Source organism: Etheostoma cragini, chromosome 6 (genome assembly GCF_013103735.1).
Source record: "Etheostoma cragini isolate CJK2018 chromosome 6, CSU_Ecrag_1.0, whole genome shotgun sequence".
NCBI classification, from domain to species: Eukaryota; Metazoa; Chordata; class Actinopteri; order Perciformes; family Percidae; genus Etheostoma; species Etheostoma cragini.
In genome coordinates, this window is record NC_048412.1 from 20,310,995 (window position 1) to 20,333,651 (window position 22,657).

The window sequence follows — 22,657 nt, forward strand, 5'->3', positions numbered from 1 at the left end:
AAAGGTAATATTATAGTATGTTGAAAAAAGTGATAAAAAGGTGATAGTATAGTATGTCAAATAAAAGGGATAAAAAAAGTAATAGTATAGTATGTTAAAAAAGGTTATAGTATAGTATATCGAAAAAAGTGATAAAACGCCATAATACAGTATGACAAGTAAAAAGGATAAAAAGCTCAAAGTATAGTATGTTGAAAAAGGTGATAGTGTAGTGTGTTAAAAAGGTCATAGTATAGTATATTGAAAAAAGTGAAAACGTCATAGCATAGTATGTCGAAAAAGGTCATAGTATAGCTTGTCATAAAAAGTGATAAAAGTCATAGTATAGTATGACGACAAAACAAATTAAAATGTTATAGTAAATTATGCTGAAAAAGGTCATAGTATAACATGTCAAAAAAAGTCATAGTACAGTATGTTGAACAAATGTCATAGTATAGTATGTTGAGAAAAGTGATTAAAAAAATCATAGTATATAGTATGCTGAAAATGCTATAGTAAAGTATGTCGAAAAAGTGATAAAAACGCCATAATACAGTATGTCAAGTATAAAGGATAAAAAGCTCAAAGTATAGTGTGTTGAAAAATGTTATAGGTATAGTATGTTGAAAAAAGTCACAGTATGTCAAACATAAGTCATAGTATGTCAAATAAAAGGGATAAAAAAAGTCATACTATAGTATGTTGAAAAAGGTGATAGTATGTTAAAAAAGGTCATAGTATAGTACATCGAAAAAAGAGATAAAACGTCATAGTATAGTAGGTAAAAGTGCTGTATTTATATAGCGCTTTTCTAGTCTTAACAACTACTCAAAGCGCTTATACATCATACAGGAAACATTCACCATTCACATACATTCATACACTGTGGCTGAGGCTGCCGTACAAGGTGCCACCTGCTCATCAGATATACATTCACACACATTCACACTCCGATGCGCCGCATCGGGGGCAACTAGGGGTTCAGTGTCTTGCCCAAGGACACTTCGACATGGGAGTGCAGGGCCAGGGACGGAACCCCCAACTTTCCAATTGGCAGGAAACCGCTCTACCCCTAAGCCACAGCAGCCACACCTTGTCAAAAAAGGTCATAGTATAGCCTGTCATAAAAACTGATAAAAGTCATAGTATAGTATGACAACAAGACAAATTAAAAAGTTATAGTAAATTATGTTGAAAAAGGTCATAGTAAAACATGTCAAAAAAAGTCATAGTATAGTATGTTGAACAAATGTCATAGTATAGTATGTTGAGAGAAGTGATAAAAAAATCATAGTACATAGTATGCTGAAAATGTTATAGTATAGTATGTCGAAAAAGTGATAAAAACGCCATAACACAGTATGTCAAGTAAAAAGGATAAAAAGTCATAGTATAGTATGTTGAAAAAGGTGATAGTGTAGTATGTTAAAAAAGGTCATAGTATATCGAAAAAAGTGATAAAATGTCATAGCATAGTATGTCAAAAAAGGTCATAGTATAGCCTGTCATTAAAAGTGATAAAAGTCATAGTATATTATGACAACAAAACAAATTAAAAAGTTATGGTAAATTATGTTGAAAAAGGTCATGGTATAACATGTCAAAAATAGTATACTATGACTTTTTTTTTGTATGTCAAACAAAAGTCACAGTATAGTATGTCAACAAAATCACAGTAAATAGTATGCTAAAAAAGGTTATAGTATAGTATGACAAAAAAGCCATTAAAACGTCATAGTGAAGTATGTCGAAAAAAGTGACATAAAAGTCATAGTATGTTGAAAAAGGTTACAGTATAATTTGTCCAAAAAAGTGATAAAAAGTCATAGAATAGTATGTTGAACAAATGTCATTGTATAGTACTTAAAAAAGTCATAGTATAGTATGTTGAAAAAAGTGATCAAAAGTCATAATATAGTATGTCGACAAAAGTATAGCCTGTCATAAAAACATATGACGACAAAACAAATTAAACAGTTATAGTAAATTATGTTGCAAAAGGTATAACATGTCAAAACAAGTCATATGTTGAACAAAATTCATAGTATAGTATGCCGAAAAAGTCATCCCATGGTATGTCACAAAAAGTGAGAAAAAAGTCGAAAAAGGTCGTAGTATAGTATGTTTAAAAAGATATTTATGGATAGAATGCCAAAAAAGTGATACAAAATTAATAGTATAGTATGACAAAAAAAGCCATTACAAAGTCATATTATACTATGTCGAATTTTAAAGTAAAGTAAAATCATAGTATATAGTATGCTGAAAAAGGTTATAGTAAATTTGACAAGAAAGCCATTACAAAGTCATAGTATACTATGTCGAATTTTAAAGTAAAGTAAAATCATAGTATTTAGTATGCTGAAAAGGGTATAGTATATTTGACAAAAAAGCCATTAAAACGTTATAGTGAAGTATGTCAAAAAGTGATAAAAAGTCATAGTATAGTATGTTCAAATGTGATAAAAAGTCATCCCATAATATGTCAAAAGAAGTGGAAAAAAAGTGGAAAAAGGTCATAGTATGGTATGTATAAAAATGTTATTGTATAGAATGCCAAAAAAGTGATACAAAATTCATAGTATAGTATGACCATGACAAGGCACTTCAAAGTCATATGTTGAAAAAAAAATAAAGTTACAGTAAAGTATGTCGCAGAGGTCATAGCATATAATGCTGAATAAAGTGATAAAAATGTCATACTATAGTATTTCAAACAAAAGTCATAGCATAGTATGTCAACAAATTGATAAAAAAAAATCATAGTGTTTAGTATGCTGAAAAAGGATTTAGTATAGTATGTCGAAAAAAGTGATAAAAAGTCATAGAATAGTATGTTAAACAAATGTCATTGTATAGTACGTAGAAAAAGTCATAGTATAGTATGTCCAGAAAGCTCATAGTATAGTATGGTTAAAAAAAGATAAAAAGTCATAGTATAGTATGTCAAAAAGAATTCCTGGTATAGCATGTCAAAACAAGTTACACTATGTCGAAAAAAAAGTCATAGTAAAGTATGTTGAAAAAAGTGATGAAAGGTTATAATATAGTTTGTCAAAAAAATTTACAATATAGTATCTCGCCAAAAGTATAGCCTGTCATAAAAAGTGATAAATGTCCTAGTATAGTATGACGGCAAAACAAATTAAAAAGTTATAGTCAATTATGTTGGAAAAAGGTCATAGTATAACATGTCAAAAAAAGTCATGGTATAGTATGTTGAACAAATGTCATAGTATAGTATGTCGAGAAAGGTCATGGTATGACATGCCAAACAAGTTATAGTATGTTGAAAAAGTGATGAAAAGTCATCCCATGGTACGTCCAAAAAAGTGAGAAAAAAGTCAAAAAAGGTCATAGTCTAGTATGTTTAAAAAGGTTATTGTATAGATAGAATGCCAAAAAAGTAATACAAAATTCTTAAGTATAGTATGACGAAAAAGCCATTACAAAGTCCTATGTCGAAAAAAATTATTAAAAAAGTAATATTAAAGTATGTCGAAAAAGGTCATAGCATATTATGTCGAATAAAGTGATTAAAAATGTCATACTATAGTATGTCAAACAAAAGTCCCAGTATGTCAAACAAAATTCGCAGTATGTCAAACAAAAGTCACAGTATAGTATGTTGAAAAAAGTTATAAAAACGTCATAGTATAGCATGTCAAAAAAGTTGTAAAAAAAACATAGTAGGGTATGTCAAAACGTTATGAAAAGTCATCCCATGGTATGTCCAAAAAAGTGGAAAAAGTATGGTTTTAAAAGGTTATTGTATAGAATGCCAAAAAAGATACAAAATTCATAGTACAGTATGAACATGACAAGCCATTACAAAGTCATATGTCAAAAAATTTATAAAGTTATAGTAAAGTATGTCGAAAAAGGTCAACCAAATGTCATACTTAAGTATGTCAAAGAAAACTCATAGTATAGTATGTCAACAAAAGTGGTAAAAGAAGTCATAGTATAGTATGTTGACAAAGTGATAAAAAGTATATGTATAGTATCCTGAAAAAGGTTACAGTATAGTATGACGAAAAAGCCATTAAAACGTCATAGTGAAGTATGTCAAAAAAAGTGCTAAAGTCATAGTATGTTGAAAAAGGTTATAGTATATGTCAAAAAAAGTGATATAAAAAAGGTCATAGAATAGTATGTTGAACAAATGTCATTGTATAGTACGTAGAAAAAGTCATAGTATAGTATGTTGAGAAAGGTCACAGTATATTACGTTAAAGAAAGGATAAAAAGTCATTGTATAGCATGTCAAAAAAAATTCATGGTATAGCATGTCAAAACAAGTTATATGTCGAAAAAAGTTATAAAAAGTCATAGTATACTATGTTAAAAAAAAGTGATCAAAAGTCATATAGTTTGTCAGAAACGTTCACAATATAGTATGTCGACAATAGTGATCAAAAGTCATAGCTTGGTATGTCAAACAAAAGACATAGTATAGGAATTTGAAAAAAGTGGAAAAAAGTCAGTATATTGTATGGAAAAAAAATGGATACAAAAGCAATAGTGTAGTATGTCGAAAAAAATGTGATAAAACGTCATAACATAGTATGTCAGATAAAAAGGTTATAGTGTAGTATGTTGAAAAAAGTGATAGTATTGTATGTTAAAAAAAAGTCATAGTATAGTATATTGAAAAAAGTGATAAAAAGTCATAGCATAGTATGTCGAAAAAAGTCACAGTAAGTGAAGTAAGTGTGAGTAAGTGTCATAAAAAGTGATAAGTCATGTCAAAAAAAGTTATTAAAAAGTCATAATGTAGAATTAAAAAAAAGGTCATTGTATAGTATTTATCAATAAAAGTCACAGTACAGTATGTATAAAAAGTGAAGAAAAAGTCATTGTTTAGTATTACGAAAAAAGTGATTTATGTGGTCTCCGCCACATGATGGATTACCATATAATTTGACGAGACAGTCACATCCACTGCAGGATGACTTGAAATTGTGATCCACTAAATTTGTCTTGTCTAAGTATAAAAAGAAGGAAATTTGAATATTTTATTCAACATTTATGCATCACTTGTGGACTAACATTTCAGCTTAATTTAAGTGTTTGCAGATCTCAGGTGTGACACTTCTTTTTTACTTCATGTACTTAGTGACATAAGCGCCTTCAACCAGTTAATCTAGTTTTTGTGGCAGCAGTTACTTACAGTAAGTTACACCACACATACTGGTGTATTATGAGGCTGGAAAATAAAGTAGCCTGTTGCAAAACTAATATTGTTAGAAGGATGATGAATATTAACCAACACTACACCAAGGCACCTAGATGAGCAGTAGAGACAATAGAGTACAGCAGAAAGCTTTTGTCAAACACAGCTATCCACACACAATGTGTATGATTACACAACTGAAGAGCTTTGATTTCACTCAAAGTTCAGTACATAATGAAATAATGACATCACAGGTCTCATGGTAAAGAACATAAGTTTGGTGAGCCATTTTAGCAATGCTAGAGAAGGCAATGTCAATTTGTAGCCGGTGGGCCGACCACTTTGGTGTACTAAAATAGCTTAATAATATTGATACTTTAACTTTTGAATGGGTTGCCCTGAAACTGCTACTGATATTTGTGGGTACCGGAACATGTTTTTTTATGACTTCACAGATAACTTTTGCGCTAGAGCCACCATGAGGTTAACGTTTGTGACTTTGACTGCAATGTCTCAACAGTTTGTTTGGATTGCCATGAAACCTGGGACATGTCTTCCTCAATACATGAACTGTAATACCTTTTGTGGCATTACCTCTAGAGACAATTTATCAATTTTTCCAATACTGTGTTGACAAAGTACAAGCAAACCAATGACGCATGTTTGTGCTAATAAGCCATTGTTAGCATACTATCAACGGCACAATCCGGGAAGTGGAATGTCATGATATAGAGCGGTTTTGTAATACAGGCTTTTAATTTTTACAGTCTCCTTTATGTAAGCCTTTCAACATATTCATAAGCATTTAGTATTTTTGTTTCTGTCATCTCTTATGGTTGGTTTAGGCATGTTCCCTTACCACCTGTCTGCATCAGAGTCACGTAGCTCAAGCATAGGCAGGTCTCAACCATTGAGTCAAAGATTTGATTATTTTATAAATTAGAATAGATTTTCTTTTTTTAAGGTTTATTAATCAGGAACAACGCACACTAATAATACATGAAGTAAAATGTGCAAGAATTAGCCCGGAGGCTATTTTACTTTCGCTGTCCCTGGACTGGTGTTAAGAAGTCACCCTAAAATGAAATCAAACGCTTAATACACACAGATTTGGCCCTATACAATTAAAGTTGATTATACTAATGCTAAAAGACAACATAAAAACAAAACAGTTGGGTAAGATCAACACAAGTACAGACACAGCTGAATGCTCAGCCCAGATAGCAAAAAGGCACAATTGTGTAGGCATACATTTTGGTGGACATGCACAAAAACAATATGACATTAACATACTATTTACCTAACTATACACTAGTGAAACAGACACAGGCAGAGAACACAAAACACGTCGGACAGAGCAGGAAAGACTAATAAGTAGTTAATATTTCAAAAGTTATATTCAAAAGTGAAAAGTGACTGACATGATAGGAGTGAAAATAGAAAAGGTTACGTTCACATACTGTATTCCCAAATTAGTTGACTTTATTAGAAATTTCAATAAACAAAATTCACTATTAGGTATTATTTGGTCTATCTTCCTGGTCTCATTATGTATGATTTTTCGACAAAGCTTATCATTGTAGTACCATACCACACTGTAACGTAACCTACAGCATATTTTAAACAAGATGGAAGTGGTTGGAGTGCGCTTGAATGGTCACAATACAGTATTCTTCAAAGCACTTACATTCTAGTCACGAGCAGTGGCAGTTGAACCTCTGTTTTATTCACACTCAAGCCCTTAAACTGCTCTGTCCCAGTTTCATCACCGAGTGGCAGTGTAGGCTCTTCTATTGGCAAAGGGAACACAGTCATCCCAGTGTTGCATTACACAGGAGTGGAAGTATATATATCTTTGCTTAAGTAAAAGTAGTGATACCACACAAAAGAAATACTCAAAAACAAGTAAAAGTCCTGCATTCAAAATTTCTCTTTAGTAAAAGTACATAAATAGTATCAAACAAACATCAAAATGTACACAAAGTATTCCTTTGTCAATGTTATGTCATAATACTATAGATATCATATACAGTACTTTGTTTAAGGCTGAGCTGAAGCAAGTTTGAAATGCTTTATATACTTTTTGTGGTTATGTCTATAAAACAATTTTCTATACTGATGTTTTTGTAAAATCTTAAAAGTAACTTAACTACTTAAATGTGCAGTGGTGTGAAAAAGTGTTTGCCCCCTTCCTCATTTCCTGTTCCTTTGCATGTTTGTCACACTTAAGTGTTTCGGAACATCAGACCAATTTAAACAATAGTCAAGGACAACGCAAGTAAACACAAAATGCAATTTGTAAATGAAGGTGTTTATTATTAAAGGTGAAAAAAATCCAAACCATCATGGCCCTGTGTGAAAGTGATTACCCCCTTGTTAAAACATACTATAACTGTGGTTGTCCACACCTGAGTTCAATTTCTCTAGCCACACCCAGGCCTGATTATTGCCACACCTGTTCACAATCAAGGCATCACTTAAATAGGAGCTGCTTGACACAGTAAGGTCCACCAGAAGATCCTTAAAAGCTACACATCATGCCGAGACCCAAAGAAATTCAGGAACAATTGAGAAAGAAAGTAATTGAGATCTATCAGTCTGGAAAGGGTTATAATGCCATTTCCAAAGCTTTGGGAATCCAGTGAACCACAGTGAGAGCCATTATCCACAAATGGCGAAGACATGGAACAGTGGTGAACCTTCCCAGGAGTGGCCGGCCGCCCAAAATTACCCCAAGAGCGCAGCAACGACTCATCCAAGAGGTCACAAAAGACCCCACAACAACATCCAAAGAACTGCAGGCCTCACTTGCCTCGGTTAAGGTCAGCGTTCATGCCTCCACCATCAGGAAAAGACTGGGCAAAAATGGCCTGCATGGCAGAGTTCCAAGGAGAAAACCACTGCTGAGGCAGTGGCCTCAGCAGTGGTTCTCAATCTCATGGCCTCTCATCACATCCTGCACACGGTACAAAACACCTCTTTGCTGCCGGCATTCTGGAATGGAAAAATAAATGTTAGAATTTTGTTGCAGTAGAAAAACACTTCCAATGAAAATGTATCCTCATCCTATTAACACATTCCAGGAAATGCACATAATACTGTCTATTATCCAATTAGCATACTAAAATGAATCATGCGTCACCCCAGAAAATATACATCCCTACATCCACGGGAGAATGTAGCAAGCATTCCCCCATAAAACATTTCAGAAACAGTTTCAGCCTGCAACAAGCAGCTATTTAGACAATTAAACAAAGCCCAGAAAAAGCTCAGGATCAGTTCAATATATTTTGTCAACTGATAAGATACAAATACTGCAACCAGAAATTAACTTGGTTGATTCTGGTTTGAACTCCAATCATAACAAAAAATGAAAACACATTTAGAACTTAGTTATAGGGAATTATCAAAACAATTTTAGTATTGCCCCCATGTCATGAGTAAGGTGCACATGATATTGTAGTACCACTCTCACCCAGATTTGGAGAAATAAAATAAACGTATTCTACAATTATTAATTATGTACATTTAGATATTGCAACAACACAATAAAGCAATTTTACTAACTTGAATTTTGACAAATTCAGTCCAATACAACAAAGAGGTGAGCTTTAAGTGAAGTCTGCAGGTTGTGTGAATTCATTGCCAGATGGCCGGACCTATAAACACATTTACTATCCAACAGCATTGCAATGATAAATAAGACTTGTGTGTAGTTATAGTATTAAACTATAAGAGTTATCTCAAGACACTTTACAGAAAGTAGGTCTAGACCCAACTCTATAATTGACAGCGACCAAACCATTGCCCACAAGCAAGCATTTGGTTAAACAGTGTCAAGAAAAACTTCCTTTTAGGAAAGAGCCTCATCTGTTGCTGCCAGTTTGGACACAGACCCTAATACAGATATAGAGAAAATAATTTCAGTGATGTCAAGTATCAAAACATTATCTCACTACAATAAAATGGCTACTATGAGGACTCACATCATCTGTATGAATACGTTTGTGTTGTAAGGTTCAGAGAATGTCGGACCAAAATGCAGAGACAGCAGGTGAGGTTGAGGATTTAATATCAAAAGTGTATACCAACAAAAGGAGTTCTGAATGCAGCAGGCGAATAATCTACTATCGTCTAATCAGGATACCAGAATCTGTACTATCGCCGCAGCAGCAACAGTGCTGACCCCTACACAACACAACAATTTGACACTAGACAAAGACTAAATACAAGAGGTAACGAGGTAAAACAAGGAACAGGTGACACAAGGGCTGGAAACAGGTGAAAGTCATCAGATAATCACAAAGGCAGGAAAACTAAAGGACAGGAAGTAAAACAAGACCAGACAAGACAGAAAAACACACTACCAAAATAAAACAGAAATACACACAATCATAACAGTTTTGGCTCAGCTTTACAGTAATAGCCATTTTTTTTGCAATTCCAAGTGTGGGTATAAAATACATTTTCATGCGGATATCTTGAGGTGAGAAGTCAAGGGACCCCTGTGGAAATGGCAATGCCAGATTTTCTCTTTTCTTTATTTAGCCCCTATGCCGACAAACTTACAATTAGTTGGTACCAAATCGATCCTGAGATCAACCAGTTCCAAATGATAGTTTTGAAGTGAGGCCTTTTAAAGACAGTAATGTTGGGCAAAATTATAAAAATTTGGGGTCCAGGCTTAACATTATGGCTTCAGAAATGTTTATAGGGCTGTTAGACTGTAACATATGTAAGGTATTTACTTACCACCTGATAGGGAACAACATTTACCATGACCCATTAACACTAGACAACCATTTAACCCCCGCTGGCCCCAATCTGCTTATCAATCCAGCAGCAACAGTCTTGTAACAACCTCCGATCTACATCAAAACAACACTGAACCTCTGTCACTACGGTGATTGGAGCAAGATGGGTCTTGTTCAAAGAAACTTGTGTGTGTAAAACAACGCCTCGCACCTCTCAGTGGTCTGTCTCGTAGAGTTTAAATGGGACACACTAGGCCTTCTTTAAAAGTGATTTTTAGGATCAAGGCCTCAACGATGCCTTTTGGCCGTTTTGAGTGCAGTGTGAATAGTTCTTCTGAGTGCCCGCACAAGTGCTAATCAGGCAACAGGCCAGAGCATGAAAACATTGAATCAGATTAGCATTTGTAAAGTCACACAAAGCTTTGTAGTAGTTTGAATAGTTTGTGTCTTACTGTGTGGTACTTTAAAATGCTGCAGTTAAAGGCAGATTGACCTCTACGGATTTAAAGTTTAGAAAAAGTACACATTGGGCTTTTCCTATTAATACATGGATTACTACTCACTATGGCCTTTTGAAGAATCAGTCAAAAACAAGTTATTCACAGTCAAAACAAAGGTATTCTCTCTTCAATATCCCCACAATGTTCACGTTTTAATGATTTTACTTTGCAATGATGACTACACATTTTTTCAGTGTAGTTTTTGCAGTGTCTGTTTTGATGTAACCGGGGAACAATTATGCATTGTGTGTGTTGTGTATGCATGTGAGTGTAAATGTAGTATTGTCATTGGACTCTGACCCTCCACGTTGGATGCTGGCACTGTCAATAGAGGGAGGATAAGGCTTTGTGTTGTGTATTTAATGATTGGTTGCACAATTCTAGTTTTTTATGACAAAAAGAATTCTGTGGTTTTCAAAGCACCATCAAAACAAATGAATCACTTTAAAATAGAATACTACAGAATATAAAAATGTAATCAGATTTTTAGAGCAAGACACTTTTTGTCTTATATGATATCTAATGGGATTAATCCAAAACTCACTTGTATAGACTTCTATCTTGGTCAATAATGTTTCTCACAGCCATTTCTCGATTTTAGTGCTGACACCGGGAAGGTGCAGTTTTATGGCAAGCATTGACAAGTACCAGCATAAAAACAGTCTGCCTTTTGGATAAAGAAGAAGGCAAAACTTTGACAGGAGCCAGGACATGTTGAGACACAGAAGAAATTCTAGTTGCCTTCTGGGGAAAAAAAAGCACATTTTCCACTGTGGCTTGTGACGATAGCAGACCCTCTATACTGGATGTTTATGTAATAATCACACTTTCTTAGTGCTGTGAACTTTCAGGATGGCTTGCCAATGCACTGTGTGCTATAAAATAGATAGATACAAAATCTCTTGTGATTAGAATTCTTGTAGATTCCCAAATTTTGTAAAATACTACAAATACAAATATATATTTTCCAGATTCCTCTTTTTATTTTCTATAACTTACAGAAATTGCAAAAAAAGTTACAGCTTCCAACTGCACAATACACAATAAAAACATAGTATTTACATTTTGGACAAGTGCAATGGCTTGCTTTGCATCAAGCAATAAATATTAGTTTAATTTGGTACACAGTACAATTCAGACATTTCATGCTTCAAACAGAGGTAGACCAAACAAGGCCAGCATCTTGATGAATGAGGAAGCATGTTTGGAGGTTGACTTATTTGCCTTCAACAAAGGATTGATAGAGGGACATTAGTTGATCCTGAAGGTCTTGAGCGTAGGGGTCCAGCTTTTCCCTCAGGTCCTCAGCATAGGGGGCCACCATCTGTTTCACCACATTGGCTCTCTGACTCAGCTCAACCTGGACCTTCTTGGACATGGGGGCCACGCTATCTTGGAAGTTCTGGAAGTGCTGGTCCACTTTCAGCTTCAGGTCATCGGTGTAGGGCCCCATCTGAGCCTGTAGATCCTTCACACTCTGCTCCAAGTTGGTCTTTAGATCCTCGCTCTTCTGCATCAGGGTGGTCCTCAGGGCCTCAGAGTCCAGGGAGTCTGCGTATGGTGCCAGCTCCTGTTTGAGCTGCTCCACTCTCTGCTGGATCTGGGCCTTCATGTCCTCGGTGTAGGGCTCCAGCTTGTCCCTGACAGTGCTCAGCTCCTGGGCCAGCACATTTCTCAGCACCTCAGCCTCTGCTGTGATCTTGGTCATCAGGTCCTGGGCTGCTGGGGAAAGCTGCTCCTGCAGGGTAGTTGCATACTTGCTGGCTATGTCAGTGCTGTCTGCCAGGCGGGCACTAGAAGACAAAGTAATGGTTGGACCATCAGGGCTTTCTGCAATACCGTAATGATTTTAATCAACATGGGATACGTGCCACTAATAGGCCCAGTCACCACGATCATGTGTGTCACACAACTTACTTGACTTCCTGTCCAAACTGTGATTTCCTGATCATCTGGAGGGTGTCATCAGCTGTTTGGGTGGCCTTGGCAATGTAATCCCAGAAAGCATCAGTCAGCACTTCTAGCTGTGGCTTGGGTGCATCAGCATAGAAAAGATTGGCATGACAGCCTATTGGATGGAAACAAGAACAGCTTGAGAACAGTGCAGGTTTTCAGCCATTCAGTTTGTTTTGACAGCTGTTAGTTGCTTAAGCAATGATATAGTAATAATAATGTATAGTTTTGCCAAAAAAAAGACAAGTCAAAACCACAAGCTTGCAACTTACCAGACAGCGCTGCAACAGCTAATAAAATGAACACCTTCATGATTGCGTCTTGCTGAAAAACATTTAAAATCCTGTTAACTTTCAAGCTAAATTAAAAACACAAAACATTTATATTTGTTTTGAAACGTATTGTAATTCTTACCTGCTTTTGACTTGTGTGTCCCTTAGAGTTGAGCGTGTTTGCTAGTGCATTAGACTGGCGCTTCCATGTATATATACTAAGCCACATGACTGTTGTAGTCAAGAGCCCAAAGTCCAGGAGTCCCTTCCATGTTGTCACAATGGCTCTCTTCCTGTTTCTGCTGCTTCTCTGGGCTACTATCACTCACTGCTAAGGCTACATGCAGACACACTGACACAAGTTTGACAGTATAAAGACACTATGTGGCTTTTGGGGATTTCATAACTATTAACCCCATCTTACTCCTTGCACTAGTTCTCCTTTGACTCCTCTGTAGATAGCATTTCAGCAATAGTAATTAACTATCCACGCTGTACAGTGCTAACAGGCTGCAGACAACTCCAGATAACCTTGGTATGCTTACACTAGTGGACTTTGTATTATAATATTAGGGTCAAGCAACGTGATTAATGTAGAAATGGCACTACAATGTTTTTTTAAAGTGTTCTTATAAAAGAGGCTTACTACAATCATGCATAATATAAACTATTTACAGTATCCAGCAAGTATAATTTTGTGTAAGAAGTCAATCAGTTAAAAAAGTCACTTTGGCAGTACAGTATTTTCCATTCCATTTTCCTGACACATTTCACTGTCAGGACTTGATACTGGAACTCATTGAAGATGTTGAGATTTATTTTTTGAGTAACAGGAAGATGAGCAACTATTTGAGAGCACATAGTGTTGTCACTCTCACTGACAAGGAGGCATGACTATTTAAGGGCTGTAAGAAGAAAGAGTTACCGGACAAAAGTTTTTTTTTTTTAGACTTTCACACTGTCGCAGTAACACAAATCTCTCTCATAAGGAGAGGGACATTCAAGCATTACAAAGAGTGGGAGCAAACCTCTGAAACACTGCACAGTCACTGAACACATCACACAAAAGCACATTTTTCTTTTACATGACAGGGTGTCAGATCTGTTGAAAAACTATATTTGATGGTTAAAAAAGAAAACTGCTCAATTAAATCTCAACAAGGGCCAGAAGCTACTAAATGAAGACTCAAATCTGATGCACTGAATACCCTGTATAGAACCTGAATCCAGTAAACAAGAAACTCTCTTTAGAATCAGGGTCTTCTGTGTGAGGTTCGACTTCATGTTGTAGCAGTGAAACAGTTCGGACATAATTATCTCTAAAACAGGGGTCTTCAACGTAGTGCTGGGCAACACATCAATATTAAATCGACATCGATATATGAGGCTAGATATCGTCTTACATTTTGGACATCCTAATATATTCATATAACACAAGTGTTATTTAACTGGGCCTAGAATAACATGTGGGCGGCCTAAAGCCTTTCTACATACCTTTTTGGTGCATAAAATACTAAGCTATAGGGACTTTCGGGTCAGGATGGCGGTGTGATTTCTATGCTCCCCAACAGATTAAGTAAATAGCCCTAAAAACATTGTGACTATGTCGAGCAACAGACTAAAACAAATATGACAGACACTAATAAGGAGTCAAGTAGGAAAACTCAGAACGCAACAGGGACAAGACATGAAGATTGGTTACACATACTAGATACATAAAAAATAAAAAATCGATTGCTAAAGCTTCAACTCAAAGTTTGGAACACAATTAAGACACAATATAAATTATTGGATAAATAATGGATAATTAGATGAAGTACATATGACCCCGACTTTAAACCCAATCAACTAGATCTTAGATTTAAAATATGGATAGAAAGAGGGATCACAACATTCTACTCACTTATAAGCAAAATGCAACTAAAGGACTTCCAAACTTTAAAAGAAAATGTTCTTTAGATCAACAGGATTTCTATAGGTATTTGCAATAGCGTAATTACTTTGACAAATGTAAACAAAAATACCCTATAGATTTGGAAGATCCGGTGCTGAAAGAAATTCTAATGGAATATTCATGTGAATCAAACAAATCTACATTCATCAAATTTTGTCTTAGAAAACACATTTTAAAATACCGAAAGAAGCAGGACGGAACACCTGTATAAAAGTCTTGAAGTACTGTCAGGATCAAAAGATCAAAGTCTCAAATAATACTAAATAAATTGTTCTAGTTTCACACACTAGCACTGTGTTGGATGTTTCCAAATACATAACTAAAATACTGCTCTTTAAAATGAGTTTCAGAGAAGTGAACCATGGTATGTCTGGTGTGAAACAGCAGCTACTTTGTCCTTTAGAAGCTGACAGTGTTTGGGTCTGTTAACCTTTGGCCAATCCGACACATGAGTCATGACTGACACAGAAACTAGACCTATGATTTACTTTGACGTTAGCTGGCAACAGGTCAAGCTAATAGAGACAATAAATCAACCACTGTACATCTAATCAAAACTAGACAACCAAGAAATTAAGGAGACAGGTTTTGTCTATCTAGGCAGAGAGTTATCTGAGGTCACTAAAGTGATTACACACAGGCTTCCGAGGACAAGATTTGTTTAAGGATTTTGTCACACTCTAACACTGATGAGTCACACATACATTTAGGTCATATACTATAAGGTAAACAAAAATTGGTATATTGATATATAAAGGTGCAGAAAATATAATGTACTCAGCGTGTATAACAGTGTGAGCTTGTGCATATGTGCTGCATGGATTCTCTGGCGCAAGGTGTCGTGAGGACAGCAGGGTGAGGCAAGGTGACAGCAGGGCACAAGCCCTCTGGACTTTGGGATCATTACAGTCTGGCTTACTATATAAGCTGCAGAATCCCACCAGTTGAACACCATCACAGCCAAGTGGACTTGCAGATACACTCGCAAACTCAGGTAAGATGATAAAGAATTGGCTCTGTGTAGCAGCAGAGCTTTTTATTTCAGAAATATTTCTTGGTGAACATGCTGTGCTAACCAACTTTATATCTCCTTGTTATAAGGTCTAAGAACCATGAAGGTCCTCGTTGTGCTCATCGTAGCCCTTTTTAGTGGTGGGTCTGATGGCAAAATATCATGATTCTTTTTGGAGCATAACAAAATATGTTTGAGATAAATAACTGCAAGCCTTGCTAAGATTACATGTGTACTTTTATAAATGCCTTAAATCGCAACTGTTCTTCAACCTGTTCTTGTGTCTATCCAGCAGGCAGTCATGCCAACCTTTTCTATGCTGATGAACCCAAGCCACAGCTGGATGTGCTGACTGATGCCTTCTGGGACTATGTTTCCAAGGCCACCCAGACAGCAGATGACACACTCCAGATGATCAGGAAGTCTCAGTTTGGACAGGATGTCAGGTAGGTCAGAAAAGACCAGTGTGACTCATTGTCAATATGCAAATGAAGTAATAACTAATGATGGATAGTGGTAACTGACATGCAATTCCTTCTCACTAGAATATGAACTAAAGACAAAACTCATTCTCTTGTACAGTGCCCGTCTGACAGAGAGTGCCGATGTTGCCAGCAAGTATGCAGTCACCCTGCAGGAGCAGCTTCCCCCTGTAGCCCAGGACCTGATTGTCAAAGTAACCACTGAGACCGACGTGCTGAAAGAGCGTATGATCCAGGAGCTGAACTCCGTCAAAGACAAGCTGCAGCCCTACACCGATGACATGAAGGTTCAGATCCAGCAGAGAGTGGAGCAGCTCAAACAGGAGCTTGCCCCCTATGCAGACTCCGTGGACACTGAGGCCCTGAGGACCACCCTGAAGGAGAAGACCGAGGAGCTGAAGGCCAACCTGGAGCAGAGTGTGAAGGATCTGCAGGCTCAGCTGGGGCCCTACACTGATGACCTGAAGCTGAAGGTGGACCAGCACCTGCATGACTTCAAGGAGAGCGTGGCGCCTGTGACCGAGAAGGTGCAACATCAGCTGACTCAGAGGGTCCAACAGGTGAAAGAAATGGCCGCCCCCTACGTTGACGCGGTGAGGGAAAACCTGGACCCCTACGCCCAGGACCTCCAGTCCCAGCTCTCCTCCCTCTACGACTCCTTTGTCAAGGCTAACTAAGTCAACCTCCCCCTTCCCATTAAACAGATAGAAACATCTAAAGAAACTCTATTCTCCGATCCCAGGAACACATCCAAGGTTTAACAATATAACAACAAAAAGTCAACAGTTTTGAAAATTGTAGATGTCTTTAGGTATATACAAAGTATTAGATAAACAGTAAACATCAAGTGTTGGTCTGTCACCATACATTGTGTACTTGTTATATTATGGAAATAAAGTGCAAGTCAAACATAAACTTGTGAGTCTGTATTAATGAGTGTTAGGTAAGGTTTGAGGATGCCAAATGTTTTTCTCGCAAACTAAGCCAAATGACAAAAGTATATCTACTACATTTTCAAATGAAGAAAAAAGAGAAAAATGAAAACAAAAATTACAGCGTGATTAAATGTGGTAATGGGAACTAGAAACACTGAGTCCATTGTGGTTACTCACAACTAGATAATTAAATGGTCTGATAAATCAGCTATACAACATGTGTTGTTAATATAAACACTTTTTTGACAATTGTTTTCTTTTGAACTTCATCAACTTCACACATTCACATTGTCTCATACACAAAATCAAAAGCATAAACAAAAAACACTGCTTAATTTTTTGGACTTTACTGAACGAAACAAGAATCTTAGAAAAAAAGTAGTGGCATCTGGCTAACATATAGAGTAACTTTATTATATTTTTTCATGTGCAGATATTGGCAACCTATATAATGCATGGATTTCATTTTTGACAGTTATAATATACTTTCTCTATTAGTTCAACATAAGTAGGGATAAAATCCTGTCTTGTTTGTTCAGTTGAAGTGGCAAATGCCCCCCGCCACACCCCTGTAAGATTAAGTTTTGGGTCTTGGATGAGGCATGTTCAGGTTTGTCTGTACAAGCCTGGAAGTTCACATAAACACATCCTGCTTCATCCTGCATCCACTTTGTTTTCTATTCCTCCTTTCATGCCTCCATCCCTGGTGCCAGATCGCTCCCACGCTGCCTTACCCAGTGGCAAACAACATTCCTCTGTTCTGCCCCCAGCTGCCACAGGCTCCGCTCACCATTAACCCTCCATGCACAAACACAGCTCTGATTATTATACTACCCTTATTATGTCTGAATATGTGAGGGTTTTTGGATATATTTCAAATCTGCATGTAAAACATTGAAATACCATTGCTAATCTATTAACAACACATGCTTACTGAGTTTCACTGGATTTATTACCCAACTTTTACCCCTTTTATTGTTGTTTCTTACTCTACTCTATTACAAGTATTTTGTCTTGATATGAGTTTGTAATTTTTGCAGAGAGAGTTAGATGAAGATGGATGCCACTCTCCTGTCTGTACAGTTAATATGAAGAATGGAAACAAGGGAATCAGCTAGTCTGTCTCTGTCCAGAGGTAAAAGCAGCACCTAAGCAATAGATGTCACGATATCATAATTGTTGGTTCTGTACAAAAATAAGGTGGAAGCTGGGGGGGTGGCCTTGACCAACTGCCACTTTGCTCGTTTGAAAGCCACGATGTCTCTCTCTCATGGGCCAAATTCTCTGGGCGGGCGAAGAAGGGGAAAAGGGGAGGTAACCTTGCCCCTCATGAGGTCATAAAGATTCCAGATCGGCCTATCTGAGCTTAATTTTCTCAAAGGCAGAGCAGGATACCCAGGGCTCGGTTTACACTTATCGCCATTTCTAGCCACTGGGGAACCCTAGGCAGATTGAGGAAATGCATAATAATTTTAAAAAACCTCATCAAGTGAACTTTTCATGCCATGGGACTTTTAACACACAGTAATGACAGTGGTATCAGTCAAAATCTCTACAAGAAAGCCAAGAAATGTATTTTCTAAAATGTCGAGCTAATCCTTTAATTAGATGTACTTAATGCTGATTTAAAATGATACTTGCACAAATAAAGTATCTGTGAAGATTATGGAACGTGTTGCCAACCAACCAAGTTTCTGCACTGCTTGAACTCCTTAGTAGACATGAGGCTTTTGTCATTAGAGGGTGACCCTTATTTTATGGTTGTGCGTAGACTCTACAGCGTTCCCCGCAGGCCCCTCTGCGAGTACGCCGGACCCAACACCGTAGCCTGACGTGCACCTCTCGCAAAATTTAACTACAAGTTGCCCCAACGCATGTTGCAGCGACGCATGTTGCAGCGACGCATGTTGCAGCGACGCAAGTCGCTCAGCCGTGGCTTGGTAGCGTTGCATTTCTCCTGACTCCTTCTCCATAAACAACATGAAATCAAGGAAAGGGTAAACTTTTTCTGCTACAGATTTCCCACCTTGGTCAGAAAACACAGGGGAGACACTTTGTTTCTCTTACTATGACTAAGACAATGGCCATCATTCTCTCAGTTCTCCCTCGCTCTATCATCCACTCCCTACACACAACACACACAAGATGCACACACCAGAGCACAAGTATAAACATCAGGCCACTTAGTGTAGGCTATGGCAAAAGATCTGTGTTTAAACAGTCTTTAGCCTAAAAGGATACATTTAGCTTACCCTAGCGTTGCACAGGGAATGACAGCAGGTTACCTTTTAGGTGAACAAGCATGAGCTGCTGCATCAAACCATGTGACCGCCTTATTACTGTGAGACAGTGCTATTAACAAGGCAGACCTACTTGGACATTTAGCTCTGTCAGCACACCTCCCTCAATCAGCTGATAGCACTCTGAATCAGAACTAGATGATGGGGTAAAGGCTGCAGAAAAAACACTGGGTTGGGAACTTGAACGCCCAGTTCAACAATTCTTAACAAAACAGACGCTAACTGTAGTGACCTCGCTGACTCATCTAAGCAGATGTTTGCCTGTGTGGAGGGGTGAGATCATCCAAACTTAACCAAAAACCATCTTCTTCCAACAACAACATCTTCAGGCTATAGGGTTACTTTCGTTCACACCATCTAAAGATGCCCTCTCACACACTCACTCCTCAAAGACATTGGACATTGCCTCTGTTGTTGGAGATAGAAAGGAGAAGCAGCCGGAGTTTAGATGACTGTATCAGACATTCATACTGTATTACCTCATGGTTCTTCTTGAATCTCTCTGTTTCACTTCCCCCATCTGCCTCTTTATCCTGGGAGTTTGGCAAAGGATGGCACAGCATTGTGGGCTTGTGTTGTCAAGCCTGTGACCTTTGCTGGTCCATGTGTGTAGATTGGTCACTGTGGTCCATCACGTCTGCATAATACAAACACAAACTATTTAGTTAAATATGTTTTCTCCATAATGGAAACTTATTGTAGCGGCTAGAGGTTAATGTTTCAAACAGGAGATTAACCATATTCCAAAAAAAACAAACAACAAAAAGTCATTCCATGACAATGTTTTGCGCAGAATGGTGGGATTGTTTTACTGTTCTTGATTTGTTTGTGTGTTTGAACTGGACTGGACTTGTTATCTAGCTTAACATGCAGCATCTTTCTGTGTATGACACACCTCATGTAGTACACACTTTTGTCGTGGAATATCCAGGTCGAAGGTTAGGTCTTCTGTTTTTTAACAGAGAAGTGCCACCTAAATGAATTTAAACCGGAAAACTTAGCAACCTGTTTCCCCTCATTTTTGATTGATTACCATTTAAACAGAGAAAAGAACCATCCTATACATTTCAAGATAGCTAAACTATTCATTAAGGTACAGTCTCTAAATCAGTTGACACAGTGTTCTCACAATCTGTGTTCTTGCACAATCTTCTCTCACTAATTATCTGACCAAGCCAACCTATTTAAACTTTGTTCCGGTGTAAAGTTGGGTTTCTGTTGAAAAAGACAACAAAGAGGACAAGTCCTAAAGGGCAAATGTTTTAAAATAAACCGATGCCCTTGTCGGATGCTGGAAATTAATCTGATAGACTGAGATTTGTGCGGCTCCCATCTTAAACCAGTTTTCTATAAAACATGATATCAACAAACTTATTCAAAACAGGCTAAAATTATATCATTTAAATCTAGGCAGCATGGTACAGTAAACTCAAGAAAGCACAACAAATGTTGACATGCTACTATAAATATTCCATTTGTGTGTATACTGTCTGATAAACCTTTAAGGGTTTGGGATTAACTTTACAAGTATTTGGTTTTGACATAATTTGTGGTCCAGTAGTAAAGTGTTTACTGGGAATAGGTCAGGCTGTTTTTAATTCCCTGCCAATCCATCAGAAATCTTTGTCCCAACAGGAAAATAACAGTTCTTTCTGATTGAGACGCATTTGTCTGACAAACATATGCACCAGAACACACGGTGTTCTAGCACTGAATAAATATGTGTTGCTCAATAAACTGAGGTAATCCCTTTTCTTCTGCATCAAACATCCCCTTTCCAAATCCTGGAAATGCCTTGTCCTCTGTGGAAACCTACAACATTAAAACAGATGTGATTTCAGTCTCTCCCCTCTATGGTTCCTGTTCAATCTACTTCTTTTGTTCAGTGCCTACTTTGCAGGTAATAAAATAGTTTATGTTCATCGTATTTCATTACTTCTAAGCCTTCTTTTGTAAAGTGGGCTCACTGTACCCGAGTGTTATCCCTCCAAGCCTGAACATGTCCACTAAAGCTGACACTTTATTTTTTACTACAGGCACTTATTGGTAATGTAGAGCTCTACATCATGAAGCAGTACAGTACAGAAAGCACAGTACGTAGAAAATGCAATTTGGTGCGTATGATCTTTATACAGAAAAATCGAATTCACCACTTGAAATGTGTGTGTGAGACTAATATGCAAAGATGCAAAGTTTGTTGGGGGTTGTGTGTCTGTAGGGTGTGGATAAGTGAGAGCCAGACCATGAATGCATGTGTGAAAGGCTTATTTGCATCCTGGTGTCAGGAGGATATAGATTCGGATGACACCACTTGGTGATCATGATCAAAGAAAATCCTGCAAAGTTGTGGCCACACCAAAACCTGCAATAAGCAGCGGTTGATGAATTGCTAAAATCTGTTACTTGAGTAAAAGTAGCAGTACCAACATATAAAAGTAAAAGAATGACATAAGCAGCAAAATACTTCAGTATGAAAACCACCAATTTCCCTTGCTGAATTGCAATAGTTGACTGTTGAGATAACGCTAAATCTATAATTTTTAATGTACTGTTGCATAATATTCTAAATCATGGCATCTTGCTTTAAAGTGTAGGTATTGCAAGCTATACGTACACTTGTAAGGAAATTGTAGTTTTCTTAAGAGTTTAATTTGTATGCTATTTTATACTTCTACTCCACATTTTAGAGGGAAAATTGTACTTTACACTCTACTATATGTATTTGCTTTTTTGACAGCCGTAGATACTTTTACAAACATAACGTGTAATTGGCAACAGAGGACAAGGTAGCTTCATTTCACTAGCTTTTTTTCCAACGGGGTATTTACAGTGTGGTCTGGCTACTTTTACTTCCACCTCTGAATAGAATAAACGTTCATATATTGTAGCCAACCCTTAAAATTGCTTTATGAAATGTGCTTTGCCACTTTCTACCTGTGGCTGTGTTCACTGTTGTTGAACATTTGTAAACGGTGGGGATATTTTTAAGGACACATGAAACTTTCACCCCGTTATTGTTGTGACTGCCAGATTGCTCAATCACGCCCTCAAAGAATGCAAACCTGTGAAAACGTCGGAACTTCGGACGCGGTGTTGGTCGCACGTTGCGTGGAGGTAAACAGCGATCTGTGGAGACAAATCAAGTCAACCACATGAACGCGCGCGAGCAATCAACGCCCACCCCACCCCTCCACGCGCGGCAGCAACAGTCTCCCGCCACTGTATAAAAGCCCTCAGTCAGTGCTCAGGGAGCACGGAGAAAGCTCAACCTCTCAGGTGAGTGACACAGCGTGCAGAGACACTTTATTGTTATGGCATTAGCCGGATCATATTTATT

The 22,657-nt window shown here is 37.3% G+C and overlaps 2 protein-coding genes and 1 long non-coding RNA gene across 4 annotated transcripts; 1 reads left to right on the top strand and 2 right to left on the bottom strand.

Annotated features, from left to right (window-relative positions):
* Positions 1-11,552: 11,552 nt before the first annotated feature.
* Positions 11,553-12,881, bottom strand: LOC117945639 (apolipoprotein A-I-like). Its single transcript, XM_034873253.1, has 4 exons — positions 12,780-12,881; positions 12,638-12,689; positions 12,330-12,480; positions 11,553-12,205 (listed from the first exon to the last, which is right to left on the bottom strand). The coding sequence occupies exons 1-4, from the start codon at positions 12,864-12,866 to the stop codon at positions 11,629-11,631; spliced, it is 867 nt and encodes a 288-aa protein (XP_034729144.1). The 5' UTR covers positions 12,867-12,881; the 3' UTR covers positions 11,553-11,628.
* Positions 12,882-15,506: 2,625 nt separating this feature from the next.
* LOC117945640 (apolipoprotein A-I-like) lies at positions 15,507-17,000 on the top strand. Of its 2 annotated transcripts, none has more exons than XM_034873255.1 (4): positions 15,507-15,585; positions 15,693-15,743; positions 15,896-16,049; positions 16,186-17,000. In XM_034873255.1, exons 2-4 carry the CDS (start codon positions 15,704-15,706, stop codon positions 16,760-16,762), a joined length of 771 nt encoding a protein of 256 aa, XP_034729146.1. In that variant the 5' UTR covers positions 15,507-15,585; positions 15,693-15,703; the 3' UTR covers positions 16,763-17,000. The 2 variants fall into 2 exon arrangements, with proteins under 2 accessions (XP_034729146.1, XP_034729147.1); XM_034873256.1 differs by having other exon boundaries at positions 15,512-15,585; positions 15,899-16,049.
* A 2,925-nt stretch (positions 17,001-19,925) lies between these two features.
* On the bottom strand, positions 19,926-22,567 carry LOC117945654. The gene is made up of 2 exons (XR_004656854.1): positions 22,383-22,567; positions 19,926-19,957 (listed from the first exon to the last, which is right to left on the bottom strand). It is a non-coding gene; the product is annotated as an uncharacterized LOC117945654 (long non-coding RNA).
* Between the last annotated feature and the right edge of the window lie 90 nt (positions 22,568-22,657).